Below are 19,265 nucleotides of genomic sequence, written 5' to 3'. Positions count from 1 at the left end.
TATTAGACATTCTTGTCTCCTGACTCACGTGATTACTGGGTCGGCGTGAGGCATGACTTCAGTATTTTGCAGGAGGTACAGGAGCATCTCCGCGCTGTATAATTAGAGTCCTGCTGTTCCTAACGCTGCAGAGTAGTCTGAGCAGCTTCCATGTGTCTGCAAACAATCTGATTTAAAAGTTGAGTTTAAAAGATGCTGACTTCATTCTTTTATGCCGTGCTCACTCAACGATACCCTTTTAGTTCCTCAAAACCACAACAGACCAAAGACTTTTTTCTGCAGGACTCAGCGGAGACAAAAAAACTTCTGTTTCAAATTTCGTTTGAGTTTGAACCTCCGAACAGACAGACGCAGCAGGTCAAGTGCCAAGAGAGCTTTTATCTCAGTGCGACTGTGAAGCCGTTGTTTTTTCCAAGTTCTCTTTTATTGCCGCCGTGTATCCATTGAACAACTGTCCGTCCGATGCTCGTGCTGTGTACGCCTGTGAGTTGAATGATCTAATCGTTGCACTGCCGAGTAGATTTATGACTTGTGTTCAGAGGCATATGGCAGGTAGACTGTCTGTTATCCAGAGCTTTGCGAGGGATAAACGCAGACCATAAATTCATAAAAGGCGAAACCGCTCGGAGGAGGCACGCTGAAGCACACAGGAGGTTATTTTGGTCGTTTGCTCCACAAACGTGTGTGTTTCTGGTGGAAAACTCCCAATAGGGATCTGGACGTTTGAAGTTTTTCTTTTTTAAGTGGTGGTTGTCAGCTCAGCTCAGACGGGCCTCCTAACTCCAGTTTAGGCAGCAAGACACGATGCATGTTGTAACGATGAGTGGCTCTCTTTTTCGTCTGTCTCTTGATGGTTGAAATCTGTCCTTCTGGTTGTGTCTCCGGGGCCGTTTCTGTCTTCAGGCTGCTCTCCGTTACATGAAGAGCATGAAACTCAAGACGGAATTGCTGTTTTTCACCGTGAGACGTCAAGTACGACTAATGATTCCTGTGCTTAAGTTTAACAACAAAAAAAGATTTCCTTTTCAAGGAACAGTTGAGAATATATTTCTCATAATTTAGCTGTTGATGTAAACAGCATTTACAGAAGCAGAGGCCCTTAAAAGTAGTTCCTATTAATGAGTACTTCCTGTTGATTTGAGCAAAAGGAGAACCAATTTCAAACAGCTGAGCTGAGTCCGTCCTATTATTTACTAATTATTTACAAAGCCCACGCGGAAATGAATAATCATTAATCTCGGTGCACACACTACTTACATTCTTCAGCCAGGATGTTGCTCTAACTCGTTATTTTGAACGTCAAAACTTGCCCGAGTGGAGTAACAATCTAACGTGAATTATTCTGAAGTGAACCATCTCAGTCGCTGACCTACCGCTCATATCTAAAGCGCTCTTTCAACTATTGATCCGACCCCCAGAATGTGCTGTTGCTCGACAGTATCGCTTAAAAGAAGACAAGCGAGGCCATTTTGCACGGGTAAGTCCCCGGCACGCCTGGCACCCATTCCCATAAGTCTATTGAGGGAGCAGGAACATTTGACACTAAAAATAAAGATCAGCCACGGGTCAAAATTATCATGGGATTACCATTGATTCCAGAAAACCCACCAAATGCTGATTGCTTTTAAATTGAATCTTCGGCCTGATTGATTGTAGTGTGTGCAATATAATTCCAGCTGGGAGGCGCTTTTGACCGACAGTCATTTTTAATTAGCCCGCCTGTTTTAATGAACACACTTTAAACAAGCAGCCATAGATACCCATTCATTTCATGTTATTGTGTCCTTATAGTTTCTGGAAATACAATAAGAGATCCAGTAATGTGACTTTATTCCATACTGGCTCAGTTGTTTGGTCAACAGATAAGATGTGATTTCATTTTATTTCCACATAAGACATTTCCATACAGCCCTCTGAGTGAAGCCATGCAGACATGAGCGTTCAGCCGAGGTGACGGCACACACTGCGCGCAGATGCAGCTCTTAAAGGAGCAGTGTGTGGCACTTATGGGGATTTATTGGTCGAAGTTGTCTGTAGTCGTGTTATACGTCTGTAAAAGCCACCGCTACTGACTCGATAGAGTTCTCGTGGAGTATTAATTATGTGCAAATACAAGGGCTTCAAATGGCAAGAGGCGCAATGTTTGTTGAAGGCCAAATCTGTGTCAGAATAGCATTTCAAATTAAATATTGTGGCGCTGCAGAGATCTCTCTGCGTACACGTCGGATTCCACAGTCTTGAGAAGAGATCTTTGTTTGGTACAGATCAGATCATTTTCTACGGATAATAATAAACCGCTTATGTTGTTTTGTGAATTACTTTGGTCACGATAATCGTGTGGCAAAAATCGAATATCGAGACAGTCTTCAAATTGGGCCACGTGAATAAAATTGATGAGAAAAAGAGATATGGGATAACGTTTTGACTTTGAGACTTAAAACTTAGGCACAAGTCGGACTTAAGTCACGAAAGTGGGGACTTGAGACTTGACAATCAAAAAGTACCAATCTGTCCCTGAATAAGTGCTCAGCATGGTCAGTTGAAGAACTTTTTTGGTCAGAACTTCTCTACATCGGTGCATTTGTCTCCGAAGTTAGATTTCCGTGACAAACTTTATTTAGCTTGCACATTTCAAAACAACAGTTACAAAGAGCTTCACACGAAGAGATGGTCAGCACGATGAAAACATGAACCACGTAAAGTTATCACATCATGTAAATACCACGTGTTAAATATGTAAGAGCTGTCAGCAAACTGTCTGCTTCTTCTCTATTCACTGTGAGCCGTAACATGAAACTGTCATATGAAACGTAATATTTACTTTTGCATAAGTTGCCTCACAGCGAAAAACGCAGCATGAGTCGAAGCTATGAAGAAGCCCCCGCTGCTCTCAGAGATATGCTGTAATAACACCAATTACAGATCAGTCGATCGTGGCTGTTAATGCCGCTGATATTTCATGCATTCCATGTCGTTTTCCAGCGACGGAGGAGAATGGAAGGGCTCGATGCTGTGAACGTCTCGGTAATGCTGCTGATTCTACGGGTTCCGCTGTGGATGTCACGTTTGTTTCTCAGCCCCACATGCCCGAGCCTGCTCATGCCATCACTGAACCGCTATTTGTTCGCTTCAACTCTCCTTCTGCATCAACCAGACGTAACATCGCATCAACATCACCAACATCGAGAAAACATATCGTGGAGTCGCTTCGTTTCTCTTTTTTTTTGAGATGCTGCAAAGCCGATATTAGATTTTTAAGCTGAATGTCGAGGTGTCATTTTTATGTTTGACTGTTGGAACCCGCGTGATATAACACATTACATAAACAGTTATTATTACTATTGGCGGCCAGCAAAATACATCAGTGGAAATCTGCTGTTTTCATAACTCACTACGGTGGATTAAGCTCTCAAACTGTTTTTCCTTTTTCCATTCCAGGAGACAGACGAGTACAGAGTCATGTAGGAGTACTATGGAGAAACAGGGTTACACTATAGTGTAAAAAATACACAACATCGTGTTTTGGAGAGAAAAACCTAGGATTTTTAATATAATTTGTCACATATGAACGATTACTTTTCAAAAACATTGAACAATTCAAAGAAATCTGATTTACAAAAGTCTGTTTTTCAGTTGCATAAAAAGGTTCTGTGTTTTTCTGATTTGGAATCTACCAGGCACAGCTGTTGTTGTTGTTTTAACGTTTGTTTTGTACACGTGATTGCGTATGATGAAGGGAAATATATCTGGGAAATGATCTGTCAGATTCTATGTCCTAGAAGCTAATCCTACGTAAGATAGGATCTACATGAACATGAAAATTTGCAAAGAGGCACCGCTGCCCTCTCCCACATGCCCGAGCCCGTCCGTGCCATCGCTCAGCTGTGCACAACCCGGAGAATTGAAATACTCCCGTCCTGTCCCGTCCTGTCCTTAATACGATTGGATCTGCTGGGTTTCTGTGAACCTGCATCTTTCTCATCCACAACACACTTTCACACAGATCTTCACAAGTTCATGTGCATGCAGGTACAAACACAACAACACAACACACTGTTGATGGATCGAGCTGCTCTTTGTTTTGAGCTTTTTTTTTAATGTCAGCCGACATTCAATTTCTCTCTTGAAGGGTGAACTTATTACACTGTGATGTTATCATTGTATCAGTGGCATGAAGTGGTCTGAAAATGACAATAATATCGTTCACCGGAATTATTTCTGGGACAATATACGGTCCAACAAAGGTAGTTATCGTGACAGGACTAGTTGCAGCCATTAAATATCGTTTTCAATATTTAATGGGTTCGGTAAAGAGTTCTAGTGTCGACAAAAGCTTAATTGGCTGCTTCAGTGCAACTATCGGCCGTGTCAGTGGGTGCAACTACTGTTTACATGTTTACATGTTTTTAGCCGTGTCCAGGCTGGTCCCTCTGCGTGAGGAGAGGCTCGGTCAGCACCCACATCCAGCTGCACAGCACATCAGGAACAAAGACATTTACTTCAGCCAACGTCACGGAATGATGCAAAAGGTTGGCCTTGGAACGACCTCGCCTCCAAGCCGTGCCCACCGGGTCCTACAGCAGATCATTCATCTCGCAGATGATGGCGTGTTACAGAACAACAGATGTCATCATTCTTTCATAGGAGATAGAAATGTCACGCACGCATCGCACCACCACCCATTCCACCTCCTTAGTGTCTCGTCGAGATCAGCCAGTTCATGTCTGCAGGCACTTTCTACATGATTTCACATTCACTTGATGTCGGTGTTTAGTTTTGAATCCGTGGAGTTAATGATTTGCCCAGGAGTTCGTTTTCTTTTTTATTTCGCTTGAAAGCTGGAAGCGTGTGTGTGTAAATCCTCTTGCACAGGCTTTTGTGTGCACATCTTATCTGTGTTCCCAAGATAAAGAGTGGAGTAGTAAACATGCAAACCGCCAGTGCCTGCAAGATGTCTTCCAATGAGCAGCAGGGTGGGAAACTGCCAGCAGCCAACATCAGCCAAATACTGTTGCATTCAGGCCACAGCTGATACGATTTCTAGCGCTAATACCGCTCTGTCAGATCAACCAGTAGACCAGAGCTCCACCTTCACAGACTTTAGTCAGCGAGTCCTTGACTCGGGATCGGCCCTCGTTTCCAGCCAGCTCGGTGATCATTGTGGTCGAGTCGTGTCATTTTTTTCCTGTTTTGAAACGAACGTAAGGCAGATGAGTTCCCGCTGACAGACTCGTCTCTGATTGGATTACTTAAACGCTTTCCTCCCCAGCACGGAGGCGTTTGCCAGCAGAGCCAGAAGCCACTTGTTTTAGTGTCAAATATAAAGGAGCTTTGCTCCGCTGAGCTTATGAGTCAAGGCCCCCCGAGCTATTTCCTAATCAGCGGCATGCCTCCTACTCTTCCATTTCACCACATGGTGATATCCTGCCTTCTACTGAAACGAGGCGTGTGGATGCTTATCTCATCCCCCCCGTGTTCCAAATGAAGGACAAAAAGCAATCTCCTTTTCTCTCGCCGCCGTCCCGAGCGGCGGCCTCACCTCGACCCCCAGATCGCTCTCATTTCCTTGGCTCTGGGTCCTTCCAGCGTTGTCATAAGGTCTCAGTCTGGCCCTTTGAAAAACGCTCACGATCGCAAAGCTCCCCAGGGCAGCAAATCGTCCCGGCAGCCCTGCGGCTGCAGACGCAAATGAAATCTTAGCTCATCTCCATATTTCTCAAGTTTTAGTACTTGCAGTCAGGAGCACATGAAAGAGGCACGGTGCAGGTTGTTTGTATAGTCTGGTTGATGACCTGGTTGATACCAGTAAGAAACGTTTGGCCGGTTCATCCAGTGAACATTAACCTACGGAGTCCAACCAGACCTGGCTGTCTTTAAGAGGCTGTCGCAGTCTGAAGCTCAGGTGAAGATCATCATGGTGTCACATGAAACTAGACGACCGTATGAATCCGTTGGTACCAATCGTGTCATGTTAGCTTGTCAGGAGGAGGGCTGACACTATTTTGCAGAGAGGAAAACTGAAATGGCCGTATTCACAGGGGTGCCTTGACCTCTCACCTCAGGATATCTGAAAGAAAATAGGTACTTTGGTGCACACGAGTCAAACATAAAGAGGACACAAAATAATCTAAGTGAGTCTCAAAAGGTTGATTCAAGTTTTATAAGTCTCCAGACTTGGAGAAATACAACCAAAACCATCCGCATGTTTATTTACCATTAGAGTTCAGTGATGAAGTGTCATTTGGGTGAACTGGCCCTTTAAGTTTCCTCTGACGTGAACATTTTCCGTCACATTTCCGTCTCTATCAACCATTTCAACCTGCCTCTCGAATACACAGATAACATACATTTTCTTAACCAAATGGAAGCGGACAAAGCGTCATTCCTGGGGAAGGTCTCACCTCAGACGAGGACTAATCTCCACCCCCCACGCCATTCAAGCAGTAATCCCCACACAATGCCAGCAAAGGGTTGAGCCTGACTGTGTACTCAAGTAATGGAGGCAGAGACAGAAGGAAACCCTCCTCCCCGTCGCTCTGTCCGCTCCCAAACAATGCAGCACAAACAGAGAGGCTATCAAGTCGATCCCTGGGACTCCGCAGATATCGTCTCTGCAGGCTTTGATCTTGTCCTCATCGCTGGTCCTGGCTTGCTTCACATTGCAGGAGGAAGGCAAGCTCACACCTGAGAGGGCTGAGTGGCTTTCCTCGAAACTGAGTGGTGCGTTTAGTGAAAACCCTTCTTTTTCCGGCAGCTGAGCTCTGCCAAGATTGCTTTGGGTTAAAGGTAAAAATAACGTCTCAAAGTGGTGTCTCGAAACAGTTTTAGTTTAATTCGAATGCAGAATCAGCTTTTGTTAGGTTTGCCGACTTAAATTGCTTATTATTTCGGTGGGGAAATGATTACCAGTTTGCTTTCAGGTCAAGAAACCATTGTTATAGTTCGGTTGCATCACACACCTTCCAGTCTGCACATTTTCCAAAGCAAAACATGGAGCCGAGCCCTCATCATGAAGTCGGTATTCTGAGATCCTCCAGGCATGAGCATTACACATTCTGGCTCAGGAAGTGAGCGCAAGCAGATGCAGCAAAATGATTCAGAGCCCGATCGTCTGAAGATCTTTGATATGTGTGCACAAGTGTGTGAGAAGGAGGTTGAGCAACGCTGCAAATGCCAGAAGCCAAAGCCAACTTCCAGGAGTTTTACAGGTGCGGAAAGAAAGTAGCGCAATGCTGCATTGTTGCTCTCGTTCAGCTCCCTGAGGACAGACGGAGGCTGAACGGCTGCCACCTGCAAGCTGCTGTCACGACATGCAGTGAAATATTTTATGTGGGCTTCATAAAGATCTGCTCCTATAAAAGCCCAGTCTGTTTTTTGAAGCCGGTTTGATGAGGTTTTGGCTGTTTGCGTGTTCGTGGCATCCCGCTGTTATATTTAGCTCCGTTGGTTTCCATGCAAAGCTGCTGGAATATTACATTTGCTTTTCTGTCTCACACATTCTTATATGCCGCTATAGTTCAGATTTTCTGCACTCGTATTCGTTTTGTTTCGCTCATCTGGCTCTGATCTGAGATCTACGAGCGCGGACGCAGAGCTCCTGCCGGGGGTCTCGTCCGGGGTCCGTGCCGAGATGAAGGGAAGAAGGCCGCGTGTTTCGGCCCTCGTGTCGACCCTCGGGTTGATAAGCCGCCTCGCCGCTGGAGCTCGGGCCACCGGCGCCGTTTACAACCTGAGGTTATCTGGCTGTTCCTCAACGGCTGCTGTTGGGCTGCGGCTCCCCAGCTGCCTGTCTCTCCCCTTCCCCTCCCCTTGCCTCATGTACGAGCAAGGCCCCGACACTTCAATCTGTTTCCAAGAAAGATAAAATTGCTCTTCAGCTCTGGAAAAAGAACGAGAAGCTGAGAGAAGACGCTTATAGTCGTGAAGGCAGATGCTTAAAAGGGTAGCTGAAGAAAATGAAGATTCTGCAAAGTATCTGCAGCAGTGGGTGGATTTGATTATTCTAGACTGCAAGCAGGACTTTCACAACAACAAACATGGCTGAATGACTTTGAAATATGTCAGTTTTAATACTTGTGTGCATATCCCCCGCTTTAAATCAAATGCAGTCGTCCTCTGCATGCAGGGACAATTATTTTGACGTTTTCAATGAAGAGAACAGCACTTTTAACCCCCCGCTCTGACTGTAGTGACCAATGGGAGAGGGCTACGCTAATGCTAATGAAGTCATGCAACAGGTCATTGGTGCTAGCGCTCCGTAGCAGCCATGACACTAAATCACCCCCCCCCCGCCCCTATATGTTTGTGTGTTTCTATAATTAAGAGCACATGTATAAAGGCAGCTGCTCCAGCGAGAAACGACTGATCGCTCCGCTTTGCTGCCAGATTGTCGATTGATCTGACCCCAGAAAGACATGAATGCTCTCAAATAATGTCCTGAGTGAGTAATCTGCAGGCTGAACATCACAACTCATTGAGTCACAGCGCAGCGGAGAAGTATTGAGATGGGCTGTTTGAGGGCGTTCACATCCATATTCATGCACGTGACGCTCGCAGCCCTTGTTACCTCTCGGGGACTGTGTATGAAAAGCAGCGCACTCCGTGACGCCATTCATCTGATGTGAATGTAAACACTCAGATGTAAGGTCTGGCTTCACTCAAATGAACAGAAACACATGCGGGCGAATCTACATGCAGGTAGTTCTGGTTTTATTTGTCCGGGTTTTGAGATGGAGTGGGGGTGAAAGGAGTTTTGTCTGTGGTGCTCGTAAAAATGACATTTATTATGAAATAGATTTGCGTGTTTGGTATTACTTACCAGAAAATGGTCCCACAGTGACGACGGTACAAATGACATGTTTCCCCTCAACTGTGGTGAAAACAGATTTCACCAAACCGTGACAAATGAAACCAGTCTGAACGTCCAGATAACAGAGCTAATAAGAGCTGATAATTTAATTTCTTTCAATGGAATATCTTTTGAAGATTGCAGTTTTGTTTTTACATCACACGTTACGTTACCACTCGGTTCAATGCAGACAAACTGACAAGCTTCCAGCCTGGAGCTTCTCCGACCTTTCAGCTCCATTATCCCAGAATCCAACACTGAATCACTGCTGTCGTCTTAATCTGATTACCATGTATTTGTGTGCATGCATGTAAACATAGTCGGTGTACAGACGGAGATATTTGTGAGTGTGTGTGTGTGTGTGTGAGCCATCATGGTCCTGGAGATGCTTTCTAAACGAGCACAGAGGTGGTTTTGAGTGTTAACAAGGTGTTCATGTATTTGTCTGGATGTTCTGTGAGCAAGATGCAGTCACAAGACTTTAGAGATATGTAGACGAGATCAAAATGAAGACAGAGTTTGAAGACGGGTGTGGATTCGAGCGAGGACGCTTGAGGAAGTGGGGAAGGAGCCATTGGTCCTCCAGCTTATTGCCCCTGGCACGATTTAGTGTTGCGACTGGTTTGATCCCATTGCAAGATGACCTCTAGTTTCACTTGGAAAATAACAGCCAAAGCTTAAATGTCACTTCTGATCAAAATTCAATTTGTGCTTCTGGGCATCTTAATATTAATAGGCTCACGATCCTGTCTGGTTTACGTCAGGAGCAGCCTGTTGTAACCATCATGAGGTCCCTGCCTCAGCATCCTCACAGCAGATGTGACAGCGATCGATGTGACCTCAGCGCCTCAACAAATAAACGTCAGCGAGTCCCGTGAGGACGTTTTACTGTATGTTTCATGCGGAAAATGCAAGCGGAGCACGACAAGCCCGGGTTGATATGGTGCAACGTGTCTCATATGTCAGGAGCTTTTATGAAACACCTCGGATAAGAGCTGCTGGATGAAACCTAATACCAATCATCAACGGGGAAAAGGACCCATCTGTTAAGTGAATACCACAGAAATTGGCCTGTTGAATCATGACGGCGCGTTCTCCATGTGAAAAATATCTTCTCTTAATATCTCATCTCTATTGGTGCATGTAAGAGCGCATTAAGGAGTCGACCTCTCTGATTCCCTTTGATCTGCAGACTGTAACTGTAGCTACTGTGTCAGTCTGACCCAACTCTGGAAAGCTCATCTGTTGCTGCTCAGTAGAAGTGGCGCTCAGCAGTCCATCATTCTTCCCCTCGTCAACAATATTTTTGTGAATTTTATTCACAAAAAGAGCGAGTCAATTGACTTTTTATGGCTGTTGTACTTTCTGATTCATGGAGTGATGCAAAGAGATTCCCTCCGTATAAACCTTTGACTGACACGTCAACAACACTTTGAACTTCAAGAACTTTGAACGTGGCTTTATTCAACGTTCAGATTTCTGTTATGGAAATGTATGCAAATTGGCATGTATTCAAGAAAGATAATGCATCATTCCCACATTCAAACGTACAATTTCAGCAAGCTTGTTCTACAAAAAACAGTCTTAATGTAAGTAATCAACTGGGGAATATATATCTGTCTTCACTCTATTGACCGGCAGTGTTCACGGGCTCAAAGGTCTCTGAGATACAGATTTAATGTTGTGGGGATGTCACCAGAACAGATACTTCGGGACCAAGTTGATGCCAAAATGTTCCGTAACATCACGGGACTGTGCTCTCCAGCACAACAGCTAACTGAGTATCTGTTCTGGTGAGCTGACTTTAAGTTAGTTTCGTGTTACAATTCATTTCATGAACTGAAAACAAGACAAAAACAAGACAAAAACACAGACAACTCCCAGACCGGACAACGCTGTGGTAGCGACCTGTCAATCACAGTAAGCCCCGCCCTAAAGCATAACCTGCTTTATGGTCTATTGGACTCTAAATGGACCATCATTTACTGAATGAACATCACAAAATGACCTCTGGTTTGTTCTCTAGCGTTGTATCAAAGCTGGATGTTCAATTTTGGAATCAAGTGTGTCGAAGGGATGTAAAGAAGTTCCCACTCTGCAATGTTCCGCTATTAGACTGAACACTGAAGATTAGATCGACAGATCGACTTTATTTCAGACTCGGGGTCCATAGAGACAGATACGTAAAAATACAGACACAAACAATGAAAGTACATCGGCCTAGCAATGCCTTATTATGTATTGATGTTATCAGTACTACATCACCACAAGGTCTGTACACGCTGATGTCCCATGAAATGAAAATGCGTCCATGCACTTTTTGTCATTGTGTGTTTCACGTTTCTGAAAGTCTAATTTCACAGTAACCTTCACATATTATCCTCCCGGTCTCCTGTTGGACCTGTTTATGTGTGAGGCCATTACAAACAGAGCAGTCGTCCTGCCTGGCGTCTGGCAGGGTGGGGGGGGGGGGGGGGGGGGGGGCTTATTGTCAGCTTCTCTCACTCCCTTAACTGTCCCTAACGCCATGACAGTCCCCTGCAGCAACACACGCACACACACACACACACACACTAACACATGGCTCCATGCGCCTGGTGCGAGTAGCCACCTGCGTACTCAGACACACGCACACACACACACACACACACACACACACGTCACGGTCATTACAGCAACTGAGAGTCAGGTTGCAGAGTTCCGTGCAACAAGAGTCCAGGTGGAGTGCTCTTTATGTGTGTCCCGCAACAACACACACACACACGCACACACACACACACACACACAGTCCTATTTCTGCACTCCACATTCTTTTGCATTTCACTTTCTCTCTCTCTCTAAAGCATTTGCACACACCCCGACGACAACCGAGCCTCGCCGCTGTCCGGAGCGAGCAAATTGCACAAGCGATCCGGGGGTCAGAGGTCTGTTGTTCCAGAGAGAGACAGCCAGCTGAGCGTCCGGCGACCAGACACACTTTTGTGCACGTGCGCTCGTCTGCTAACTCGGGCTGAGCCTCGGCAGCACGGGGTGTGTATTTCTGTACATTAGCGAGAGCGCCTACGCGCCCCTATGGTTTGCACGTCAGTGACAGTGTTTGTATCCAAACCCTCTGCTGCTAGCAACCCAGTCCGTGGTTTATAATTCAGGCATTAGTGTGTCTATTCGCACACACACACACGGGACCCCAGGGGCCACAGTGAGAGTATGAAAACGACATTAGACCACGCAGATCGCCTTTCACCCTCCCTTCGTGACTCTCCTGAGCCGCGCCGCGAGGGGTTTAGGAGCCCCACGACACCGAAACCCTATCGCCACGTCGTTGTTTTTGGGGACAATGGCTGCTGGTTAAGTACGGGGCAAGAGGTGTGCCATGTTTCACGTGTCTGCCCCACGGTGCCGGTTCAACGGCTGAAAGACACAGTCACAAAAACGGCCCGAAAGATGTAGAACAGCAGGGCCACTTGCCGATGCCGTAAATCTTCCAAGAGACGAAAGAGAAAGATGAAAAATTAGTTTTTAAGTCAACTTCTAATGGAATCTGAATTAATAGACATTTATGGTTTTGTTGATCGACTCAATGATTAATCTCCGAGCCAAGAAGCAGCCGTGGATAACGACGCGGCGCTTCAAACGGAGCTTGTCAAAACAGCCTTTCCACCGTCCCAATTCCACTGCCTTGATCCTCAGACATTCCTCAGCTGAAGCAGAGGAATGCCTCCAAGACCTTTCCAGTCCTCCTTCCCATCGTCCTGCTCCGCTTCCACCGAACAACCCCCCAAAGTCCTGTTTGTTTGCTCTGACAATAATCAGCCCAGGGCCTGTTTATTGAGCCGCGTGGCAAAACCTCCACAGCGATGACGCCTCTATCTGTTTTGGCAGATTCTCATGGTGTTGTTTTTTCTGTTCTGAACGTGCAAAGTTACGATGGATCGTATTTTAAACTCACGCTCTGGGTAAAGGCAGACATTTTGAAGGTTTGCGTCGCACATCAAAGGGCTTCCTGTCCATCATGTCTGAGGAGGATCATTGAGCTCTTCCTACGTGTCCATATCTTCATCCAACTCCAGTCACAAACTGTCACTTCTCATCCGGTTCGCACTCTCTCTAACCCTGAAGTAATTCAGTGCAGATCAGTTGGCTGCACCCACTCGCTAAAAACATCCAACCTTGACAGCCAGCGTTCAATTTCCTCCACATGTGTGACTGCACCGTCGTCTCTCCAACGTGTGAAACTGCTTTTTCGCTTCCTCAGCTGTGTGACGTCGCCGAGAAAGAAACTCCCGATGTATTACTCCACTGTTCTCATCTTCAAAGCTCGCCTTTGAGATCTACACCGAACAAATGATGCAGCATGTTTCTCACAAACCACAAATAGTGGGCTTGTTGACGAGGTCGTGCTTTAGGTTTTAGAGGCAGAAAGAGGTCAGACGTGTCCGGAAGTGATTAAACCCAATTTAGTTTGATGCAACAAGATCAGTACTTGTCCTCTTACCTGTGCTGTTATTTCTCAGTGAGATTGTTTGTTTGTGTGTAGAGATTATTACGCGGTGAAAAAGCGATGCACTTTTTTCTCCAGGAAACAGTGAATAAAGGTGTCGACCAATCGCGCTGTGCAAATGTCTTCAGCTGCGTCTATATTCATGAAACAACAACAGTTCTGTAGGCTGAGCCAAGAGGGCGAACTGTGTTACTCCTTTCAACCTTGACAAAGGCAGCGCAGCCCAGATCCTCTTCCCTTGACTGATATCATTCCTTTTCTTTCCCGTATTTTTGGGTTGTTTATCTGCGACGCCTCCGGTGTCTAAAAGCCTTAAGTCACAACAAAAGGTCACAAACATTTCCCAGAGGAAAGCGTCGTTTTCTGCTCAAACTTCATGCAATAAAGGCACAACGAGGTCGCTTTGAAAGAAGCCGTCCACAGGTCTTCATCATCACTGTACCTGTTCACCCCCCCCCCCCCCCCTCTGACCACTCTGTGACTCCAGTGAAGAGGTCATCATGCACTGAAGCTGAGAAAACAACAGAAAGCTCAGGACTGGTCAGGCGACCGGGTCAAGGACCTTCAGAGCCACAAGAGGCCCGGCACCCTCTGGGTCATTAATAATTAATGAAACCTGAGGCTGGGACAGGAGGCCATGACTAAACACAAAAAGAGCCGGGGCAGAGCATGAGAGGGGGGGGGGGGGGGGGCAAAGGCCCTGAATCCAGCTCTGGCTCCAGTCTGTGCTTTCACTGTATGCTCCAAAGGCTCCAGACACAACAATCTGCACAACCCAGCGACGTTTGAAAACCCAAAGAGGGGAGCTGATGGGTCTTTGGTTCTAAACTCAAGTGAGAAAGTAGAGAAAGTAGCGATGTGGTTGACCAGTTGGATGAGGGAGAAAGTTATTTTTCTCCATGGAATAAAGAAACACAGCATGAAGGTCTTCTCTTTCCCATGAAATCCTGCCGTCCCCTTAAACTTCTACTCAACAAAGCGTGCACTTGCCCCGGAGGTGCGATCACGCCGAGAGACCTCCATTACGAGCACGGCCTGATGAAAGAGCAGCTGAGGGGGGGGGGGGGGGCTTAGCAGGTTTGGTTCTTAACCCTCCTCCCATCTGGGGCCAGATATGAAAGAAGATAGCCCACCATGATATTATATCACGAGGAGAGCAAAGTGTTTGGATAAGGAGATCTGAATCTAGCTGGCGATCCCCAGTAAAAATAAATTTCACTCCTTTAAAGTGGATGTTCTTCAATGTTGAACATGACGTTGCTGACATTTCTTGGCTGCGCCTTGAATCATATCGATGTCACGCCCGCAACCACGACAAGAAGCTCTGCACTGTTATTCTTACTGTAGATGCTGTTTTCCTTGGTGCACTCCACGGGGATTTCTTCTTTCTAACCAAATTGCCTTGTTTTACTTTTTGCAGAGTTCATCGGAAGACTGCGGCCCACACGAGGGAATCCACGAGGGGAAAGAGGGCGAGTACCGCCTGGAGGTGACCCAGTTCGTCCAGAGACTCGAGTACTGGCACAAAGAGCTGACCGACACCGTGGTGACGTCCATCACCGTGGTGCCAGTGCATGGCCGCGCAGTGGCATACCTGGGCACCGCCGACGGACGCCACATACAGGTAAAGAAGTCGCTTTGTCTTCACAGTTCAAAGGGTCGGTAGGAGGATGTTTATTCCTGTGGTTTTACGTGGTCGTAGCTGTGGCTCTGTACTTCATGTGATGTTCATATTTATATACCGGTATTCTTTCCCGGTTGGTTGTTGGTGGTTTTTCTTCAATTCAGGTGTGCATTTTCTCTCCTAAATCCGTGGATTGTACACTGTGCTGCACTTGGCCTGTTTAGAATGAAACGTGCAAAATGGCAGGAAGTCAATACGTCCAAAGATAATTTAAGAGAGTATCTAAAGAAGTAAAATACGTTTTGCCGGTTGCCTTTTGCTATCGTGCAACCGAACTCCAGCTGCTTGTGGAGGCCGTAATTGTACCTCTTTACATGTTTAGGTTCGGGGCCCGCGTTCATGTTAATCTGTCCATGCAGGAACCAAACTTTACATGGGAGATTCTAGCAGTTAGGCGTAAACAGAGAGCCAGAGGCCCCCTCGCTCATTGTCCATGTAAATTCGGCAGGATGTTGGCATGTGAGCAGTGAAAGCGCTCCTGCTGGAGACTCGACACGCTCACGTCAGCTCCAGGTGCCCTCCGCTAGCAGGCAGGCTGTGGGAGTCTGTGGCCGAGCACCAGGATCTTTCTGTTTGCACAGTTTGCTTACCTTTGACCCGTGCTCATCCAGCCTCCGAAAGGCCCACGTTCCAGTCTGCCATCTGAGCAAACAGTCCATTCGGCCTATCGTTGTACAAACCAACAGTGGATTACAAGCTCCTGATCGTTTGTCAGCTGCTTTCAACGTCTCACACGTGACCTGTCCATCCCGCTCAAGGCTGCGTTGCTCCAACAAGGATTCATCATTTTGTAACTTCTAGGTCAAAAGATGTTAGAATTAGGCTAAATTCTATTGATAAAGGTTTCTCAGACTATTTACATTCAATTATCTTTCAAATATATTTGTCATTTAAATCCTTTACTGAGTTAAACCTTCTACTTCAACCAAGACAATCCCCCCATCAGCGTGTTCATGACGTTGCAGACTCAGACCGGCACATGAAGTACATGTGTAGCTTTTTGGTGCACCTGCAGTTCAAATGATGGCTTCAGGCTGTCGGAGGTCCGTTCGTTGCATTGATGTTGTGCTGATCATCAGGTGAGTTATAGCATTTTGGCGTCCAGCTTAATTAAATCAATATGACGAGGCTGCACGTCAACCAGTGACTCACTCTCTCCCCCTCTTCATGTACTGCTCTTTAGCGTTCACTGGCCACTCCTGCGATGGTTACAGCTGCAGAGTGAAGTGCAGCGAGGGACGCCGTGTCCCAGCGAGGGACGCCGTGTCCCAGCGAGGGACGCCGTGTCCCAGCGAGGGACGCCGTGTCCCAGCGAGGGGCCCGAACAAACAACCACAACGAAACAGAACACGTACAGCGGAAGCTGAATTACCTCACGTGTTTTTGAAACACAAGAATGAAAAGACACGTATGGAAAAAAAAAAAAAAAAAAAGGCGACAGAGACGTGGAACAAAAAAATAAAGGGCCGACAGCTGCATGGTGGGGGGGGGGGGCTTACAAGCCGAACGGCACGTTAATGGTGAACGGCGGGCTCCGCTGACACGTTCACTCGCACGGCATTTTCTACTCGCCGAGCATCCAGTGCAGCTGTTGCCGTGTGTTGCTCCACCATCAACCCCCCCCCCCCCCCCCCCCCCACACACACACACACACACACACACACACACACACACACACACACACACACACACACACACACACACACACACTCTCACACACACACACACACCCTCACCACTCAGGCTTCTTCAGGCTTTCTCTTTTGGTTGTTTTTTTCTTTTTTATAGTCGGCTGAATTGGCCGAGGCTCATTGTTTTAGCAGCTGTCCTGCACTGCAAAACTCTGCATTTTATCAAATATGTTCTGCCGATCGTCTGACAGAGAAGCACTGGAGGCAAAGATTTGATAAAACCATCAGGCTGATATTGTACAGTTACAGTAAACGGTATCAGGACTGCAGCAGCACTGATGATTTAGCGATACACAATCTGTCTGATCGTGCAGGTAAAATGAATACACTTTGCTCATTGGTTTGCAGTCTCATTCACTTTCATTCAATTTGCTCAGATTTTTCCAAGCCGTGCGCTTGAACCGGCGACCCTCCGGCCACCTGCTCTCTCCCAAAGAAAAGCCACAACAAGAATCCGTGAGAGGTGTTCGTCTTTGCCTTCCTCGGCAGCTCGTTTCATTGTTGGCGCAAGAAAAGAAAAGAAAAAAGAACCTGTCAACTTTTCGTGTACTTCGGTTTCCTGGTCGCTCCCAGCGGGACGAGACAAGCGGCGACGCGGAGTCGAGGCAGTGAAGGAAAATAGTTTTCTGGCTCAGGAAGTGTTTCCCTCGGCTTCAGTTTGGGCCACTGTGGGAATAACACAGTGGCCGTGTTTGGAGGCCAAACTCCCCCCCAGCCTGCTTAATACAATAAGCTGTAATTTACACCGCTATTACCTCCAGAGAGATGGCTGTTGTATGGCCTCGTCCCCAGCGGAAAGCCACCCATTATGCTCGCTGTTACAAAGCCAACGTTGATCATGACGGCTCAAACAGTGGGAGGAATCAGGCTGGGACAGAAATCTGCCAACCGACAGAAATCACATTTAAAGTTCACAATACAGAGGTGTGTGTGTGTGTGTGTGTGTGTGTGTGTGTGTGTGTGTGTGTGTGTGTGTGTGTGTGTGTGTGTGTGTGTGTGTGTGTGTGTGTGTGTGTGTGTGTGTGTGTGTGTGTGTGTGTGTGTGTGTGTGTGTGTGTGTGTGTGTGTGAGACAGGGGGAACTGTATAATTTTGAGGGCTCGGTGTAACTGGAGCAACCACACGCCCCATTAGAGACCCTGTTCTGTTCTGTTTGCTCCCAGGCTTGTAATTGCAGCATAACCGCAAATGATAAATGCTGTTCCAGGTGTGTGTGTGTGTGTGTGTGTGTGTGTGTGTGTGTGTGTCTGAAACACCGACCAACATGTCAGAGGACACCATCTTTCCGCTCAGACCAGTCGCTCATCTCTCTCTCTTAACCGTGGGAGAAGTAAACGGGTTAGAAGTCTCTCTTAAGACAGTGTTCAAGTGAATTCAAGACATCGATGTTTTGTGTCTGCGGGCAGTGTTTAAAGCTGCAGCCGGGACCAGTTTCTTATCTGTCAAATGCAGATTGCATGGACTCGACTGAAAGGATTGTAAGTGTCTCTGACTCCAGTGTTTGTGAAGCGAGGCTCGTCCTTTTGAAAAGGTTCTTGTATCCAATGGCTGAAATATACGACACACAACATATACTTTACTGTTATTTAAAAAACACTTTTCGGCAGGGATCGGTGATAACGGACCTATTTATTCAATTATATTCTATGTTGACATACATTTTATAATGGACCAATTTGTTGCTGCTTAAAAAGGTTTGCACTTAAATAATATAATGATTTTTTACCAAGTTGCTGTTGTACAGTTTATTACTTTAAAGGGACAGTTCACCCCAAATAATGAAAAAGACATGTTTGTCCTGGTACCTGTAGTGCTATTGATCAATCTAGATTTTATTTAGAGTTTTGGAGATGTCGGCGGTAGAGATGTCGGCCTCCTCTTCAATATAAAGAGACTAGATTTCATTGTGTGGTGCACTCAACGGCAATGTCTCCTTCCAGAAATCATGACCCAGCAGCTCAAGAGAACTCACAGACATCGCTGCGAGCATTTTCATAAAACACATATTTTTCACACGTCAGCGGACTCATTTTGCCGAATCTTCGCGGGCCGAAAGAAACTTCGAGATCCTTGAAAAGTAGTCCCGGGTATGATATTACCAGGAAGGTCTTGGTGGAAACAGATCACGAGTGTTAGTTACACCTGTTCTCTTCCTGCTGCACCGGTTGATGCGTCTAAATCGAGAAAGGTCTGTCAAAACATCTGTTTTCCAGACGTGACTCTGGGCTAAGAGCAAACAATTTACCTCCAGCCAAAGAAGAGAAGATGACACAATCCTGGATCGTATTCCTTCAACCAAACTCCCACAGTCAAGGTGTGCTGGCGCCGCGCCAAGAAAATAACGTGTTCCCGGAGGCGTGTTTCCCCTCAGGCGACGCTGTGGATCTATTGTTGTATATTTCACACTCCGTGTAATATTTCCTTGTTCTTAAATTCACGGTGCGTATCGGTGTACAGACACAGCGACGATGGGGAAACAAGTGGACCAAAATCCCGCCTCTTCAGCAGGTGTCCTCAGATGACCCGCGTGATTGTTTGTTAA

At 46.4% G+C, this 19,265-nt stretch overlaps 1 protein-coding gene across 1 annotated transcript in view; it reads left to right on the top strand.

The window, feature by feature from the left end:
* Positions 1 to 19,265, top strand: part of met (MET proto-oncogene, receptor tyrosine kinase) — a 64,591-nt gene that overhangs the window by 6,849 nt on the left and 38,477 nt on the right. Inside the window, exon 3 of the mRNA XM_079289337.1 lies at positions 14,770 to 14,973. Within this exon, the coding sequence (XP_079145463.1) occupies positions 14,770 to 14,973 (204 nt within the window). The remainder of the gene's footprint in view (positions 1 to 14,769; positions 14,974 to 19,265) is intronic.

Source organism: Melanostigma gelatinosum (genome assembly GCF_949748355.1).
Source record: "Melanostigma gelatinosum genome assembly, chromosome: 1".
NCBI lineage: Eukaryota > Metazoa > Chordata > Actinopteri > Perciformes > Zoarcidae > Melanostigma > Melanostigma gelatinosum.
The sequence above is the reverse complement of the archived record's forward strand: the minus strand, read 5'-3'. Positions and strand labels throughout refer to the sequence as shown.